This window comes from Caretta caretta, chromosome 5 (assembly GCF_965140235.1).
Source record: "Caretta caretta isolate rCarCar2 chromosome 5, rCarCar1.hap1, whole genome shotgun sequence".
Classification (NCBI taxonomy): domain Eukaryota; kingdom Metazoa; phylum Chordata; order Testudines; family Cheloniidae; genus Caretta; species Caretta caretta.
This window is the reverse complement of record NC_134210.1, coordinates 27,783,388-27,796,520: the sequence shown is the minus strand read 5'-3', so window position 1 is coordinate 27,796,520 and position 13,133 is coordinate 27,783,388. Positions and strand designations below refer to the sequence as shown.

General features: G+C 44.4%; 1 protein-coding gene across 2 annotated transcripts in view; it reads right to left on the bottom strand.

Annotated features, from left to right (window-relative positions):
- EGFLAM (EGF like, fibronectin type III and laminin G domains) overlaps positions 1–13,133 on the bottom strand; it is a 128,808-nt gene that overhangs the window by 9,401 nt on the left and 106,274 nt on the right. The window contains exons 18-22 of one of the 2 annotated variants that reach the window (XM_048851259.2): positions 11,065–11,245; positions 9,037–9,060; positions 4,158–4,236; positions 2,076–2,219; positions 160–243 (exon numbers count right to left, since the gene is read on the bottom strand). In XM_048851259.2, coding sequence (XP_048707216.1) covers positions 160–243; positions 2,076–2,219; positions 4,158–4,236; positions 9,037–9,060; positions 11,065–11,245 — 512 coding nt within the window. The remainder of the gene's footprint in view (positions 1–159; positions 244–2,075; positions 2,220–4,157; positions 4,237–9,036; positions 9,061–11,064; positions 11,246–13,133) is intronic. The other variant, XM_048851260.2, reaches the window with a different exon arrangement.

The following is a 13,133-nucleotide window of genomic DNA, read 5'->3' as shown; positions in this document are numbered from 1 at the left end:
TCTAAATGTCAATGGAGCTGCAAGCCTTTGCACTGCCTGGGGACCTGGCCCTTACAGTTTTCTTCTGTTTTACGTTTCTTATCAGGGCACTTCTCTGGTGCAATCTCCAAAATGGTTCCTAAATAAATGAGACTGTTGATAACATGAAGCTGGACTTACCGAACTGCCTTTACTCTGTGCCACCTGCCATCATTGAAAGAGCCATTCACCATTATAGAAGCAATGCCACTGCCCAGATTGTAGCTAAAATGTTAAAAACAAATAGATGTTGTTTACCTCCCTTATGGGACCCTGAGTCCCCAACACACTGTCCAGGGAGCCTCATCCCTTGGCCCCAGCTTTGATTTGACCACCTAAGCTACACCTTGCAGCCAGCATCCTTGGGGAAGAGCTTGGACTCCCTTTGAAGGCTACCTTCATTGGATGGAGGGGGCTGCAGGGTGACATGTGCCACTTCTTTACTCTCCAAAGGCAGGGGGTGCTGCTTCCACAGCACTGCTAGGCCAGCAAGTGAGATCAGTCATAACATTGAGGGCTCCTGTATGGTGGTTTTTCATAGAAACAGAAGGCTAAAAAGATGAGTAACCCACAAATCTTTTGGCTTAATAGGGCCACATTATAGGAGCGAATAAAACAACTAACCTGAAATTCACAAAAGGATCATTTGTATTAGGGGGAACATGAGCTGTATGATGTTAGCAAGGGGCATGGTCCAGTGCTCTGAGCACAAAACCAAGAACTCCTCCGTTTCAATGTCTCTGGGTTAGTCTACAGTACGCAGTCTCTGCCAATAGAGCTACAGCGACAGAGCCCTGTAGGTGCAGCATATGCTGACAGGAGGAGTTTTTCTGCTGGTATAGTAATACCACATGCCTGTTCTGAAGCACGGACCCAGGTCTTCCACATCCCAAGTGAGCGTGCTAGCCAGCAGGCTATTGGAGAGACAAGGTGTGTGAGGATTCTTTCATTGGACCAACTTCTGTTGGTGAGAGAGTCAAGCTTTCTCACCAACAGAAGCTGGTCCAATAAAAGATATCACCTCACCCACCTCGTCTCTAATATCCTGGGCCCAACAGAGCTTCAACTACACAGCATACAACAGACTATTGCACAGCCTGAGGTGGGTTGCTTTCATTATCTCCTGCTGAAACTGTTTTGCTCTGTATAAATAGTGAACTATTAATCAGGCCAAAGAAAGAGAAAGACTGACTCAGAGGTTAGAACACTCATTTGGGATATGAGAGATCTGGGTTCAGTCCTTGCTCCAAAGAACATGTAATTATTTGGAAGTACTGGCTGTCCTAATGAAAACTATGAAACCCGTGAACTATTTCATCTACTGTTTCAGTTCCCTGTTTCGCATACACTGAGACAGCTAAGATTTTTGCAAGGTTAACCACAGGAAACCACATGAAAATACCTTTATAGCAACCATTACAAGATAAGCTTTGGAATGGGAAACTTAGTATTTGTATCTATGAGATTCAGCCACAACCAGATAAAGCCAAAACGTTGATAATGTATCTTGGCATTAGACTATCATCAATTAATTGGTTTAAAAAGCTTTTCCATTTGTGAACAGCTATAATAATGTTTAAAGATGACCTGCTCTAGTTCATTGTTTGCCTTACTTAATCTGAAAATAAATTCTAACACAGAAAGACATGGCTTCCACCAATCAATATCCCACCAGAGCACTCTGAGATAAGCCACTCAAAAGCTATCTGAGCACTTAAAATAAAAAAAAATTCCTCTGAGAGCACATGACTTTGTGTGTGTTGTCTGATGTGCCCGGGTTTTAGATTTTGTTTTTTTTTGGCAGTAAGAATATTTGAATTTGAAAACAATTTGGTGCTTGACACAGGGGGAAAAAAGTGTAAAACCAAGTAGCAGGGTGCATTTGAAACACACAGGCACCTGTCCAAGGGACCAAACAAATTTAAACTCTATCAGTGCACAAGACCATGAAGTTATAATCCCAGGGGTCCTTGCTCCATGTTGAAAGGTAATAACATTACTGTACAGCATGGTGATTTGTGCACACTGTGTAAATAATTAAACCAGTTAGAGATTACCTGAATACTAACGCTCCTTCTTGAAGACCTAAAGAAATGAAATCACTATTAGGGCGCATGGGACTGTCTCCCCTCCACATCAGCAGACCATCCTTCAGGGTAGTCTTGAACCTCATGAACACGTTTGATCGTGATCCTGATACTCTGTTTGATTGGGAGAAAAAATAACCACACAGGAAAGTTATGAGATGGGTTTTTTCCCCCCTTTTTAACTTTACCAATGTACCCCTCAACACAAGGCTGTTTAGGGACATATAGGCTGGGTACTCTAACACTCAGCAAGGTATGATTTGATACCATAATACATATTTTACTCTGATCACAGTTAAACTTCCCCTTCTCAGTGCAAAATTCCTAGAAATGCTGTTGCAGTGTTGGAATCCTTGGTTCTATGAAATGTACTGGCAGGAGCTATCACAGCCCTGCAATTTAGTACAGGCTGTGGGTATAGCGAGGGTGACTGCCAATGTGTGGTGCTATTTTATTTGGCATGTAATAAATGGGGTCAGCCCCAGAGAACATACAGACTACAGGCCCATAAACATTACCAGGAAGTGCTTGCTGCTGCAAGTAGTCCCATCCAGGAAGGTGCGGGGGGGGAGGGGGGATGGAAACTCCCCCTGGCCATAATCCCAGGCAGTTCTGGTCTCTCCAGGATTCTGGGAAGCAGCGAACTGAGGCCAGACCCAGGGGGCCGTTAGGTACAGCCAGGGGGGCACTTTCCTGCCCAGGGAAAAGACCTGAGCACAGAGGATGGGCTGCAGCTGGTGCGTCAAGTGGATATCCCCCCCACCAAGCACCATCCCAGGATACTTCACAGTGCCAAGCCTGCACAGGACAGCTATGATTGGGCCATTGCACTACCAGTGATTGCAGCTCGGGAAGGTGTGTGTGTGTGTGTGGGGGGATGCTGCTTGCTGACTCCCGCCCCCCACCCCCCGAAATCACACCCCGGCCAGAGCTCCAGGAGGAGATACCCCCGCTCCCCAATTCAGGCCATGCTGGTCACTGACAGCTTCAATCCCATCTCCCATGACTGGCCCAGGTGAGAGTGATTGAAGCGGTCAGCGACCACCATGGCCTGAAGCAGGAGTGGATGCTTCTCCTGGGCCTCTTGGCTGTGGCTCCCCACATCCCAGAGCCCTGTGCTGCCATCTCCTCATGCTGTCTCCTCCAACTCTGCTGCTTCCAGGGCTGCTTCAGAAGGGGAGGAGAGGGCTCAGCGAGGTCATACATGGGCTGGGCCCCCACCTTAGGAAAATTCTAGTTGTGCACCTATTGCCATCAGGGTCAGCACTGTAGTGCCAGTTCCAAGTGTTGATGGGATCAGGCCGAATGTTCAGGAATGACTTGATGAGGAATGATTATAAATACAGAGGCGGGGAGGGAGGGAAGGGTAACAGCACTAGACCCTTGGTGATGGCAATATCAGAGAGATTCCAAATTTGTTTTGCCTATATAGGCCTGATCTGGTAGGCAAGCTCTGAGCACGCTTACCCCAGCATGCCTTGCAGGAGAGTTAGGCAGAGCATTAGCTCTCTTCTCTCACTTCGTGTACTGCTCTAGGGCTTGGACACCTGGCCTGGGGCGGCAGGATGCATATTCAGAAGTAGAAATATAGGTGCCTATGGAATTTTTACTGCAAAAACTTAGATGTTAAGCAAGTTTAGGCACTACATGGTTCAGGGGCAGCTTACTGGGGACTTTGTGAATCCCAGTTGGACCAGATTCTGGGATTTAGGTGCCTAAAGGGGCAGTTAGGCGCGTAAGTCCGTTTATGAACCTAATGCTCTGCCTCTTAGATTCTCATCTGTAAAACAGGGAGAACAGCACTACTCTACCTCATGGAGATGTTAAGAGGATAAACACAATAAAGACTGAGAGGTGCTCAGATGCTAGTGATGTGGGGATATAAGTATGATTAAAAAGTTTGTTTTTCTAACATTAAGAAACATATTCCATGTGGCAACATGGCTTAGCAGGACTAACTGATGGTACAATAGGACCTACTTACACAACATCTTTTATAGTTTAATGGTAAAGGAAAAGCAGAATCATTTAGGGTCAGGGTCGGTGAATTACCTTTTGAGGATATCCGGGTTATCATATGTGAGGTAACTACGGCCAATGAACTGTGGGATTTCAATGGCTTCTGTAACGGCTGGAAAAGTGAAAGAAAATCAAAGACTATCAGCTAGTGGCAGGAAAATACAGTGAATTGACTGCTTCACTGATTCAGTTTCTTTACTCCATTTACAGCCACTACTCACTGACACTAAGCCAAGCTGACAGCATAGATAAACTGCTGAGCAAAATAGCCGAGCTGGGGTGGGGAAAAAGTCAAGAAATCTTTGTCCATGCCCACACCCAAGGGTGGGGAAAATGTCAAAAAATCTTGTCCATGCCCACACCCAAGGGTGGGGAAAAAGTCAAGAAATCTTGTCCATGCTCACACCCAGCCCTATTCTCTCTGCCTGTGGCTTTCTTTTCATATTCAATTTATCCTCCCACTACGGAAAGTAGTTCCTAGCTGAAAAATGGAGACAGTAAGAGGTCGGGTGACCAGAGGGCCCAATTTTATAGGGACAGTCCCAATTTTGGGGTCTTTTTCTTATATAGGCTCCTATTACCCTCCACCCCCGTCCCGATTTTTCACACTTGCTGTCTGGTCACCCTACTAAGAGGTAAAATGGTCCTAACATCTATTTTTGCCTGTTTTACCCAGTGTTTACAGACTCCTCCCTGAGCCCAGATAACCATTCAGCAGAAATTTGTGGTTCAACCGCCCTGCCCTTCCAATTCTTGCCTTTTATTGAAGAAACTAAATTGGGTTTCTGATTTAGTGTTCTCAACAGAGCGTGTTCTGTGGCCCAACACTGTTGCTGAGCGGGCTCTAGTCTCCTGGAGCGGGGGGGAGGGAGGGGCGGCAGCAGGAGGGGTAGGTCTAGAGCTCCCACTTTTCCCTTTCCGACCTCTTCCTCTAGAGCCCTGTTTCTTCCTGTACTTCTGGCCACCCTCCAGCCTGACTTTGCCCAGCTGGGGGCCATGGCAGTTGCTCCTGAGCAGTGTCCTTCCTTGCATAGGCCCAACTTCCTCTATTCCCACAGGGTGCTTGACCCTCAGCTCTGCCCCAGGCCCTGCCCCCCACTCCACCCCTTCCCCCAAGCCGCTGAACAGCTGATCGTGGCAGGTGGGAAGTGCTGGGAGGGTGGAGGAGCAGCTGATTGGCAAGGCCGCCGGTGGATGGGAGGCGCTGTGGGGGGCAAGAAGGGAGTCACTGATCCACAGGGCTGCTGGTGGGTGCTCCAGCCCTGGAGCACCCATGGAGTCAGCACCTATGCTTCCTTGGCAACTCCCAGTACAGATAACAGCAGGGGAAGAGCAGGAGGCTGCTGTTGCAAGTGTGGCCCCAAATGCTCTGGGAGGCATTGTAGGTAGAAGCCCTTGCTCTTGGGCAGTGGACCAGAAACTCAGCTGGTGTAAATTAGCCTAGCCTCACTGAAGGCAACTAAGAAGCTGGCTCATAACTTCAATGGTTCCAAGACAAGCTCTACCACTCTCTATCCCTTCAAGTGGCGAGAGGCTTTAGGAGCCTCTCAGGAAGTTTCACAGTAGGCTTGGAAGCCAGATCAAGCCTGCCCACATCTGCCTAAGAACAAAAATGGCTAATGACTGGCAATGTTTGCTAATTCACATCTGCTCTGATAAGAGCGACAAATGCTTTTCTGCTCTGTTTTCACTACTAAATGTCTATCCTGAGATTTACATAACATCCTATTTCTTTCTAGGCTGTGATTATTGCAATATCTAGTGGTCCATAAATAAGGGAAAGCGAACAATATACATAGCTGTTGGTTTGGACTAGTCATTCCTCCTTGTTTGGGGAAAAGAGCTCTTTTGCAATATTCTGGACAATATACTCACACTGAAGCCAGTAGAAGAGTGACTGAGTTTGAGCATTCAGCATACAGAGGATTTGTGGGGAAGAACAGTTGAGCAAGGCTCTGCTGTGGCCGCAATTTTTGTGTGAATGTCCTGCAATTTGCTGCAGTGCTCACACAATTGATCATTTCCTTAATAATACAGTTTATGGATTCATAAAATAGCTGAATTCATTTCATCCATCTGCTAGCAGTTAGTATCAATTCCTCCTTCTCCAGAAGGTTTTAATGAACTTTTCAAATGCTTTGCTATTAGTGTATGTTCCATTCAAAGGACAAGTGCGGAAAGAGTTTGGCAGAATGAGCAGTAAAAACCTCAGTTCTTTTATTTCACTGATGGAAGCAATTACAATATTTTTAAAATTGAAAATTTTATTAATTGAAACAATTTTTAGGTGGCTGAAAAAGCTACTCTAGGATAATGCCCCCCACTCCTCCCCTCTACCCCCCATTTCTATAGCACATCAACATTAAAATGAGCACTATTCAGATGGAGGTTTGTGGTTAAATTATTAGACTGGGAGAAAGGAGATCTGGATTAAATTCCCAACTCTGCCACAGACTTCCTATGTGATCTTGATCAAGTCCCTTAGGTCCTAATCCATTTAAAATTAAGCAGGAGCACAAATCTTTGCAGGATTAGGGCCTTAATCCCTCCGTGACCCAGTTTTCAATCTTCTGTTTGAATGCTGAAGCCTCTGCTGCTACAGCTTGTATGCCATGGCTATTTAAATTACAAGCTTCTCAGTACAGGGATTGTCTCTCACTTGTGTTTGTACAGTGCCTAGCACAATGGGGTCGCACTGTTGCTTGGGGCTTGGGTCACTACTGTTAATACAAAGTTGTCGTAATGTGTGCACACTGAAAGTCACCAGCAGCAATAAGGGCAAACTGGGAACTTCAGAAGGTAACATATGGCTTTTGCATCAGTAAGGAAATTAGGAAAACTGTCCAGTGTGTCTGAAGAGGAAACCATGTGTTGTGCAACACTACTGAAAGACTGAAATCTGTTTCAGGTTTCAAAAGAAATTGTATTATAATTGGGCCTGGCAGTCACTGCATGAATGGAAAAGTTGTAGGTCAGATGGTCTCTGACCCTAGTGTGGGTGAGCAAGATAGTGCAAGGATTCAAGGAACCCTCCTCCTGCTGCACACAGACTGGGGATGGCAGAGTCCTTGCTGCCTAGAGGCTCAAAGGGGTAGCCCCATTTGTGCACCATGTATTGCCCTTGCTGGAACAGACCTGAGCAGTTTCGCTTCCCTACTCAGAGCAATGCCTAAGGGTATGTCTACGCTGCAATTAAAAGCCCACGGCTGCCCTGTGCCATCTGACTTAGGCTCGCAGGGCTCGGGGCTGTTTAATTGCAAGGTAGATATTGGGGCTCAGGCTGGAGCCTGGGCTTTAGGACTCTGTGAGCTGGGAGGGTCCCATAGCTTGGCTGCAGCCCAAGCCCAAATGTCTACACTGCAATTAAACAGCCCTTTAGCCTGAGCCCCGCGAGCTTGAGTCAGCTGGCATGGGCCAGCAAAGGGTGTCTAATTGCAGCGTAGACATACCCAAAGAGACACAATCTAGCCCTTTGTCTTTATTAGTGCTGAGTCCTTGGTATGCTCTTCCTTTGCTATTGACTCTGACTGAGCTGGATTGTCAGTCTGAATTCTATCTAGGCTAGCAGTAACCAAAACATGTCACCATCTAAATGGTTTCCCAGCAGACAGGTGCCCAAACCACTTCTCTAACTGAAATCCTAGATAACAGTCATGGCAGAGGATGGCCTGAATGGCCATGGTGAGCACTGAACTACACTAAAGCAACTAAAGCGCGAGTTAGACACCCAAGTCCAAAATTTAGGCATGATGGAGATCCTCAAAACCCCTGTTAAATTGCTACGTAACCCTGGAGGTGCCTAAACCCCCTTGGTGCCCTAACTGCTGGACTCTGGGATATTCTGATGTGGGTCTCTCTCCATCTCTCTTGTTGAAGCTGTCCCACTATGGATAAATAATAAAATGTGCATTGGGCCAGAGAAAGACTGACTCTATAGCCCAATGGTTATACTGACTGAAGTTGAGAAACCCACATCCAAATCCCTTCGCCTCATCAGGGAGAGGTGGGAATTGAACTGGAGTCTTCCACATCCAGGGTGAGTTCTTTAACCGCTGGGCTAAAGGTTATACAGGGGTTGTATAACCCCTTGCCCCCAGCTGTCGTGTGTGGAGTTAGGTGTACTCCACCATACTGGCTAGAAACAGCTTAGATGCCTGACTCCAGGAGATGGGCTCCTGGCCTTGGACCCCAAGCAGAGATAGCACCTCCCTCCAGCCTGGACTTAGGTGCCTAACTCCTTGAGAGGGGTGAGACTTAGGATACATCACTCGCCTCAGTATCTCCCACTGGCGAGTTTATGCAACTGTCTGCCTGGCATGCTGGCTTTTGTGGATCTCATCCTCAGGGGCCTATCTTTCCCCATTCACTGAACAGAGAGCCTAGGAGCCTAACTCAGAGTTTGTGGACTCAACTGGATAGGTAGGCATCTAAAAGTTAGGCTCTGTAATACAAGGCATTGCAATAATTAAGTGTCTGTTGATTTGGGCTTTCCCTCTGACTCCTGAGAACCCTCCAGGGTTGAGTTGAGACACACAGGGAGCAGCAGTGCAGATTCCACAAAGCGCTCTGTCAGCTGGTGCCGACCCTTTTTTTCTGGAATACAGGGACTTTGCTTCTGTCTCTAGCATGGTCAGCGTGGCACTCTCAATGAGTTCTGAAGTCACATTTAAAAACACTAACACGACGAGGTGCTGGAGAATTACTGTATAACCTCAAAAAAAGAACAGGATGATGTGTGGCACCTTAGAGACTAACAAATTTATTTGAGCATAAGCTTTCATGAGCTACAGCCCACTTCATCGGATATTTTTGGCTTGCATGCAGACTGCAGTGTAAATCCAGCTATCACCTTGACAGAGTAGGCACAAACATGCAGAGACAGAGCAGTTTTCACACCATTTGCAGTACTTACTGTTAAAGCAGTAATTCCCACACTCTGCAGCGCGTCAGCGTAAAACAAAACAAGAACATGTAGATTTTATTTTTCAATGGTTTTAAAATCTCAATTTCAATAGTCTGCCCTGTTTTAAGCAGGTCTTTCCTTCACTGAGCTTTCCCTGCTTCATTTTTGCAGTGTATCTCTAGATAAAGTGGTGGTATGATGAGAGGAACAATCTTAGAAGGTAGGGCACCCTCTTTCTATTGTCTTTAGGCAATAATTTAGTTTTATCTACTTAAAATGCACAAATGGTGAAATTCATCCCTCTGCAGAGGGACACATCAAATATTATTTTGAGGTCTTAAGTGATGTATCAGACATGCGCAGACTTCAGCACAAGGCTGAATTTCACACAAAGGGAAAAAGAGTGGTTAGCTTTTTTGGTACTTCTTACTATTAAATATTAATTACCATGACCACTCATCACAGCTTATACAGAAAACATACAACAATGATTTCAGCAGAAAACTATTGACTCCTCATTCAGTTAAGACATCAAAGTATGTGTCTTATGTACTCGCACTTATATCACCTTGGTTAAATGTTCAAAGGTGCTGTGTGTGACTTAGGGTCCCTAAGTCCTATTTTCAAAAGTGACTTAAAAACTGACAAGCCTAAGTCTCATTGGAAAAGGTGCTTTTTAACATAATCACCTCTTGATCTGAGAAGTGTTCTTAAAATGTCGCCACAGAAATTTGGTTAAAACAAATTTGAATTTTAATCTAGTATGTTTGTGAAACAATGTTCAGAGCATTGGAAGGAAGTTGACAAGACTATCTCTAATTCATTAACTGGCCCTTAACTCATGCTGTAGATGTCAGTACTGCAGTACACATAGCTGTGTATGTAAGGCTTCTCCACTAGCACCCTGTAAATACCTAGACAATAAAATGACAAACCAAAGACTCTGGAATTAATGATGCTCCATCTTTAGTTAAATCACAATATTATCAATGTAGGGCATTTTTGCATTTTTTTATTTTTAATAAAATGTATTTGTTGTGCTAAATTTCTTTTTTTGAGAAGAAAAGCTTATTTTTTCATCATGACTTAACCGAAACACGTACTTTTCATTTGAAAAACTGTCTGTGATAATCAAAGAGTGAAATTTTAATGTCCTTCTAAATTAGCATGCTGGTGTAGCACAACCATTTCCCTAGTGAGTCTCTCAAGATAATACTTGACAGAAGGGAAACAACCCCATCTAGTGGAATAACACTGGTTTCAGAGTAGCAGCCTCGTTAGTCTGTATTCGCAAAAAGAAAAGGAGTACTTGTAGCACCTTAGAGACTAACCAATTTATTTGAGCATAAGCTTTCGTGAGCTACAGCTCACTTCAGCTGTAGCTCACAAAAGCTTATGCAGGAATAACACTGTGTGCATGTTTTCCATGTTTATGCAATCTTAACTCTCTTTCATAAACCTACTGGTTTGAAATACACTATTGTCTCTTTGAGTAGAGGAGAACAAAACTCTTTGTTTTGGAAAGAATTCCTTGGTGGTCTCCAATGTTTTGCTGAGGTAGAAATTGCACCTACTGTGAAATTACAGGGTAGTCAGAGGCTAAAAAAGGGATTAGACCTTGATGTGAATAAGAACAGCATTTGTTGTTAACATAGCGAGGATAAAATTACAAAAGCTATCAATCCTCATGATTCAGGGTGTAAGGATAATCACCAGGTGGAGGAGAGAGGCTGGAATTCCCCCTTCAGATAGGGCTGCATAATTAGGGAGTTTTATGGCATTCTCTGAAGCATTCAGCACTGGCTACTGTGGGTGACCAGAGGCCCTGGTACCATCTCTGGATCATTGCTCTGTTCTGAGATAGCAATTATCATGTTCCTAAATGACAGAATAGATGCTGCTATGGGTAAGTGGAATGTGCAGTAATGCAGAAAAAGTGCAAGCCCCTCTGGTTTCTATTCTGAAAGATGTGCAAAATCTCTCCATTATTTTTGGAAGAATTCTATATTTAAAGTTTGAAAAAAAACTCATTGTTACCTTTTCGGCAGTGCTGGCCATCAAAGCCCAAAGGGCAATCGCATTCATAACTGTCCTTTTTGGGCATGCAGTTTCCCCCATTAGCACATGGAGAATTCACACAGGGATGGACAGCGTTCTCTACGTTGACTCCAGAAGTGAAATCCTGCTTCACATCAATCGTCCGGTCATTCAATATAATCTTGCGTTAAAAGAGAAGAGAAAACAATGCAGAAATCTCCAGATTCAGATGCTACCCCTTCAGGAACACATTTTTTGCTTTATTACTCAATACTTAGCATTAGGACTTCCCTGAATGGCTCCAGAGAAAAGCATTGTTTTCAAAACCTGATCTAACATCTGTTTATTGTAATCAATGAGTTTTCAGAGCTTAGCCTTAAAAAACATTTAGCTGTTTATCCTGAGGTGGGGGAAATACACTTTCTTTTGTTTTTCCTGGAAACACAAAACAACGTAAGAACCCAATCAGATAAAAGCTGCCTGATATTTACAAGCCTTATGTCTGAATTTTGGTGCATTGTTTTGTAGCTCAGCTGTACACCAGAAATAAAATACTATGTGAGCTTTGCTGAAGAAGTCAATTTCACCCTATTGTAGAAGGACATTGTGATGTGTCATTCCATATTTTTTATGAAAATATGCTTATGATATGAATATGACATAACTGAGATATACTTTATTCAAGAAAAGGAGTACTTGTGGCACCTTAGAGACTAACCAATTTATTTGAGCATGAGCTCACGAAAGCTCATGCTCAAATAAATTGGTTAGTCTCTAAGGTGCCACAAGTACTCCTTTTCTTTTTGCGAATACAGACTAACACGGCTGTTCCTCTGAAACTTTATTCAAGATGGCTCATGTGAGATCTCATTGGAAAGGTTATGATTTACTGAATGTGATTAGCCTATTAGCAGGCATGTATCATTTCTGTATCTGCAATTAGAAATATTGACTATGTAGCTATATTTCAACAATGTTACTTTGGGTGACGCCCCCTGCTAACACTTAAGGTAAAACAATGAAAAAGCCCAACAGGGCTGATGGCCCATCAGCAAGAGACAATGGACTGTAAAAGAGCTTAGTCTTCCTGTGAATCTGTGGGTCAGCCGGTGTAGAATGGTTACAGGGGCCCTACAGAGGCAGGTGACCATGTCACCTGATACTGGAACCCATCTTGAATTCTCTACTTTTCCATGAGAAGCTAGAGGGGGGGTCAAACTAGGAAACAAAGCACTCCCGCCTTATGCAAATCCTATTTAAGGGTGGGAATTTAGGTAATCCAGGTCGTGAGTTCTCCCTTGCTACCCCACTCCAGATGACTGCTGGAAACAACTAAGACTGAACAGGGGGAAAAGAACTGGACCCGGGCTGGAAGGGCATCTGACCTGTGAAGAAGATTATTAGAACCACATTTAGGGTGAGAACTTGCATGTAACCAGTTTCTTTAGTGTATTAAGCTTAGTTTGCGTGCTCTGTTTTATTTTCTTAGTAATCTGCCTTGTTCTGTCTGCTACCTCCATAACTACTTAAAATAGACCTGTTATAGTTAATACATTTATTTCTGGTTTACAATATAAACCCGTTTTTGCTATTTCTAATGGGGAGGGGGAGGAGAAGTGTGCACACCTCTCTCCACATTGAGGGAGGGGGCGAATTTCATAGTATATCTTTGGGTCTGTACTCCAAGGGCGGTGGATATCTGAGTACTGAAGCAAGTCCCTTAAGCTGAGTTTTCCCAGAGCTGATCTGCAACTGGATATGGCCCTGCCTGTGCATGTGTTAGAGGACATTTTAAGAGCCTGGCTCAGCAAGACAGGTTAAAGGGGGCCCATGCTGGCAGAACTGGTAGACTCAGTGGAATCTCAGCACATCAGGTGGCTTCCCCAAGGGGTCCTACCCCTCACAGACATATCTTGGAGAACATAACAGGAAATTTATGCAGAGCAGTGTATCTAGCACTGTCTACTGCTAGTATGTTTGCCTGGAGAACTCACAACTAGCAATGGGCAAAAGGTCCAATTTGTTACTTCTTAAAATGTTGGGAGCAGTTCAATTGAAGATATCTGTGA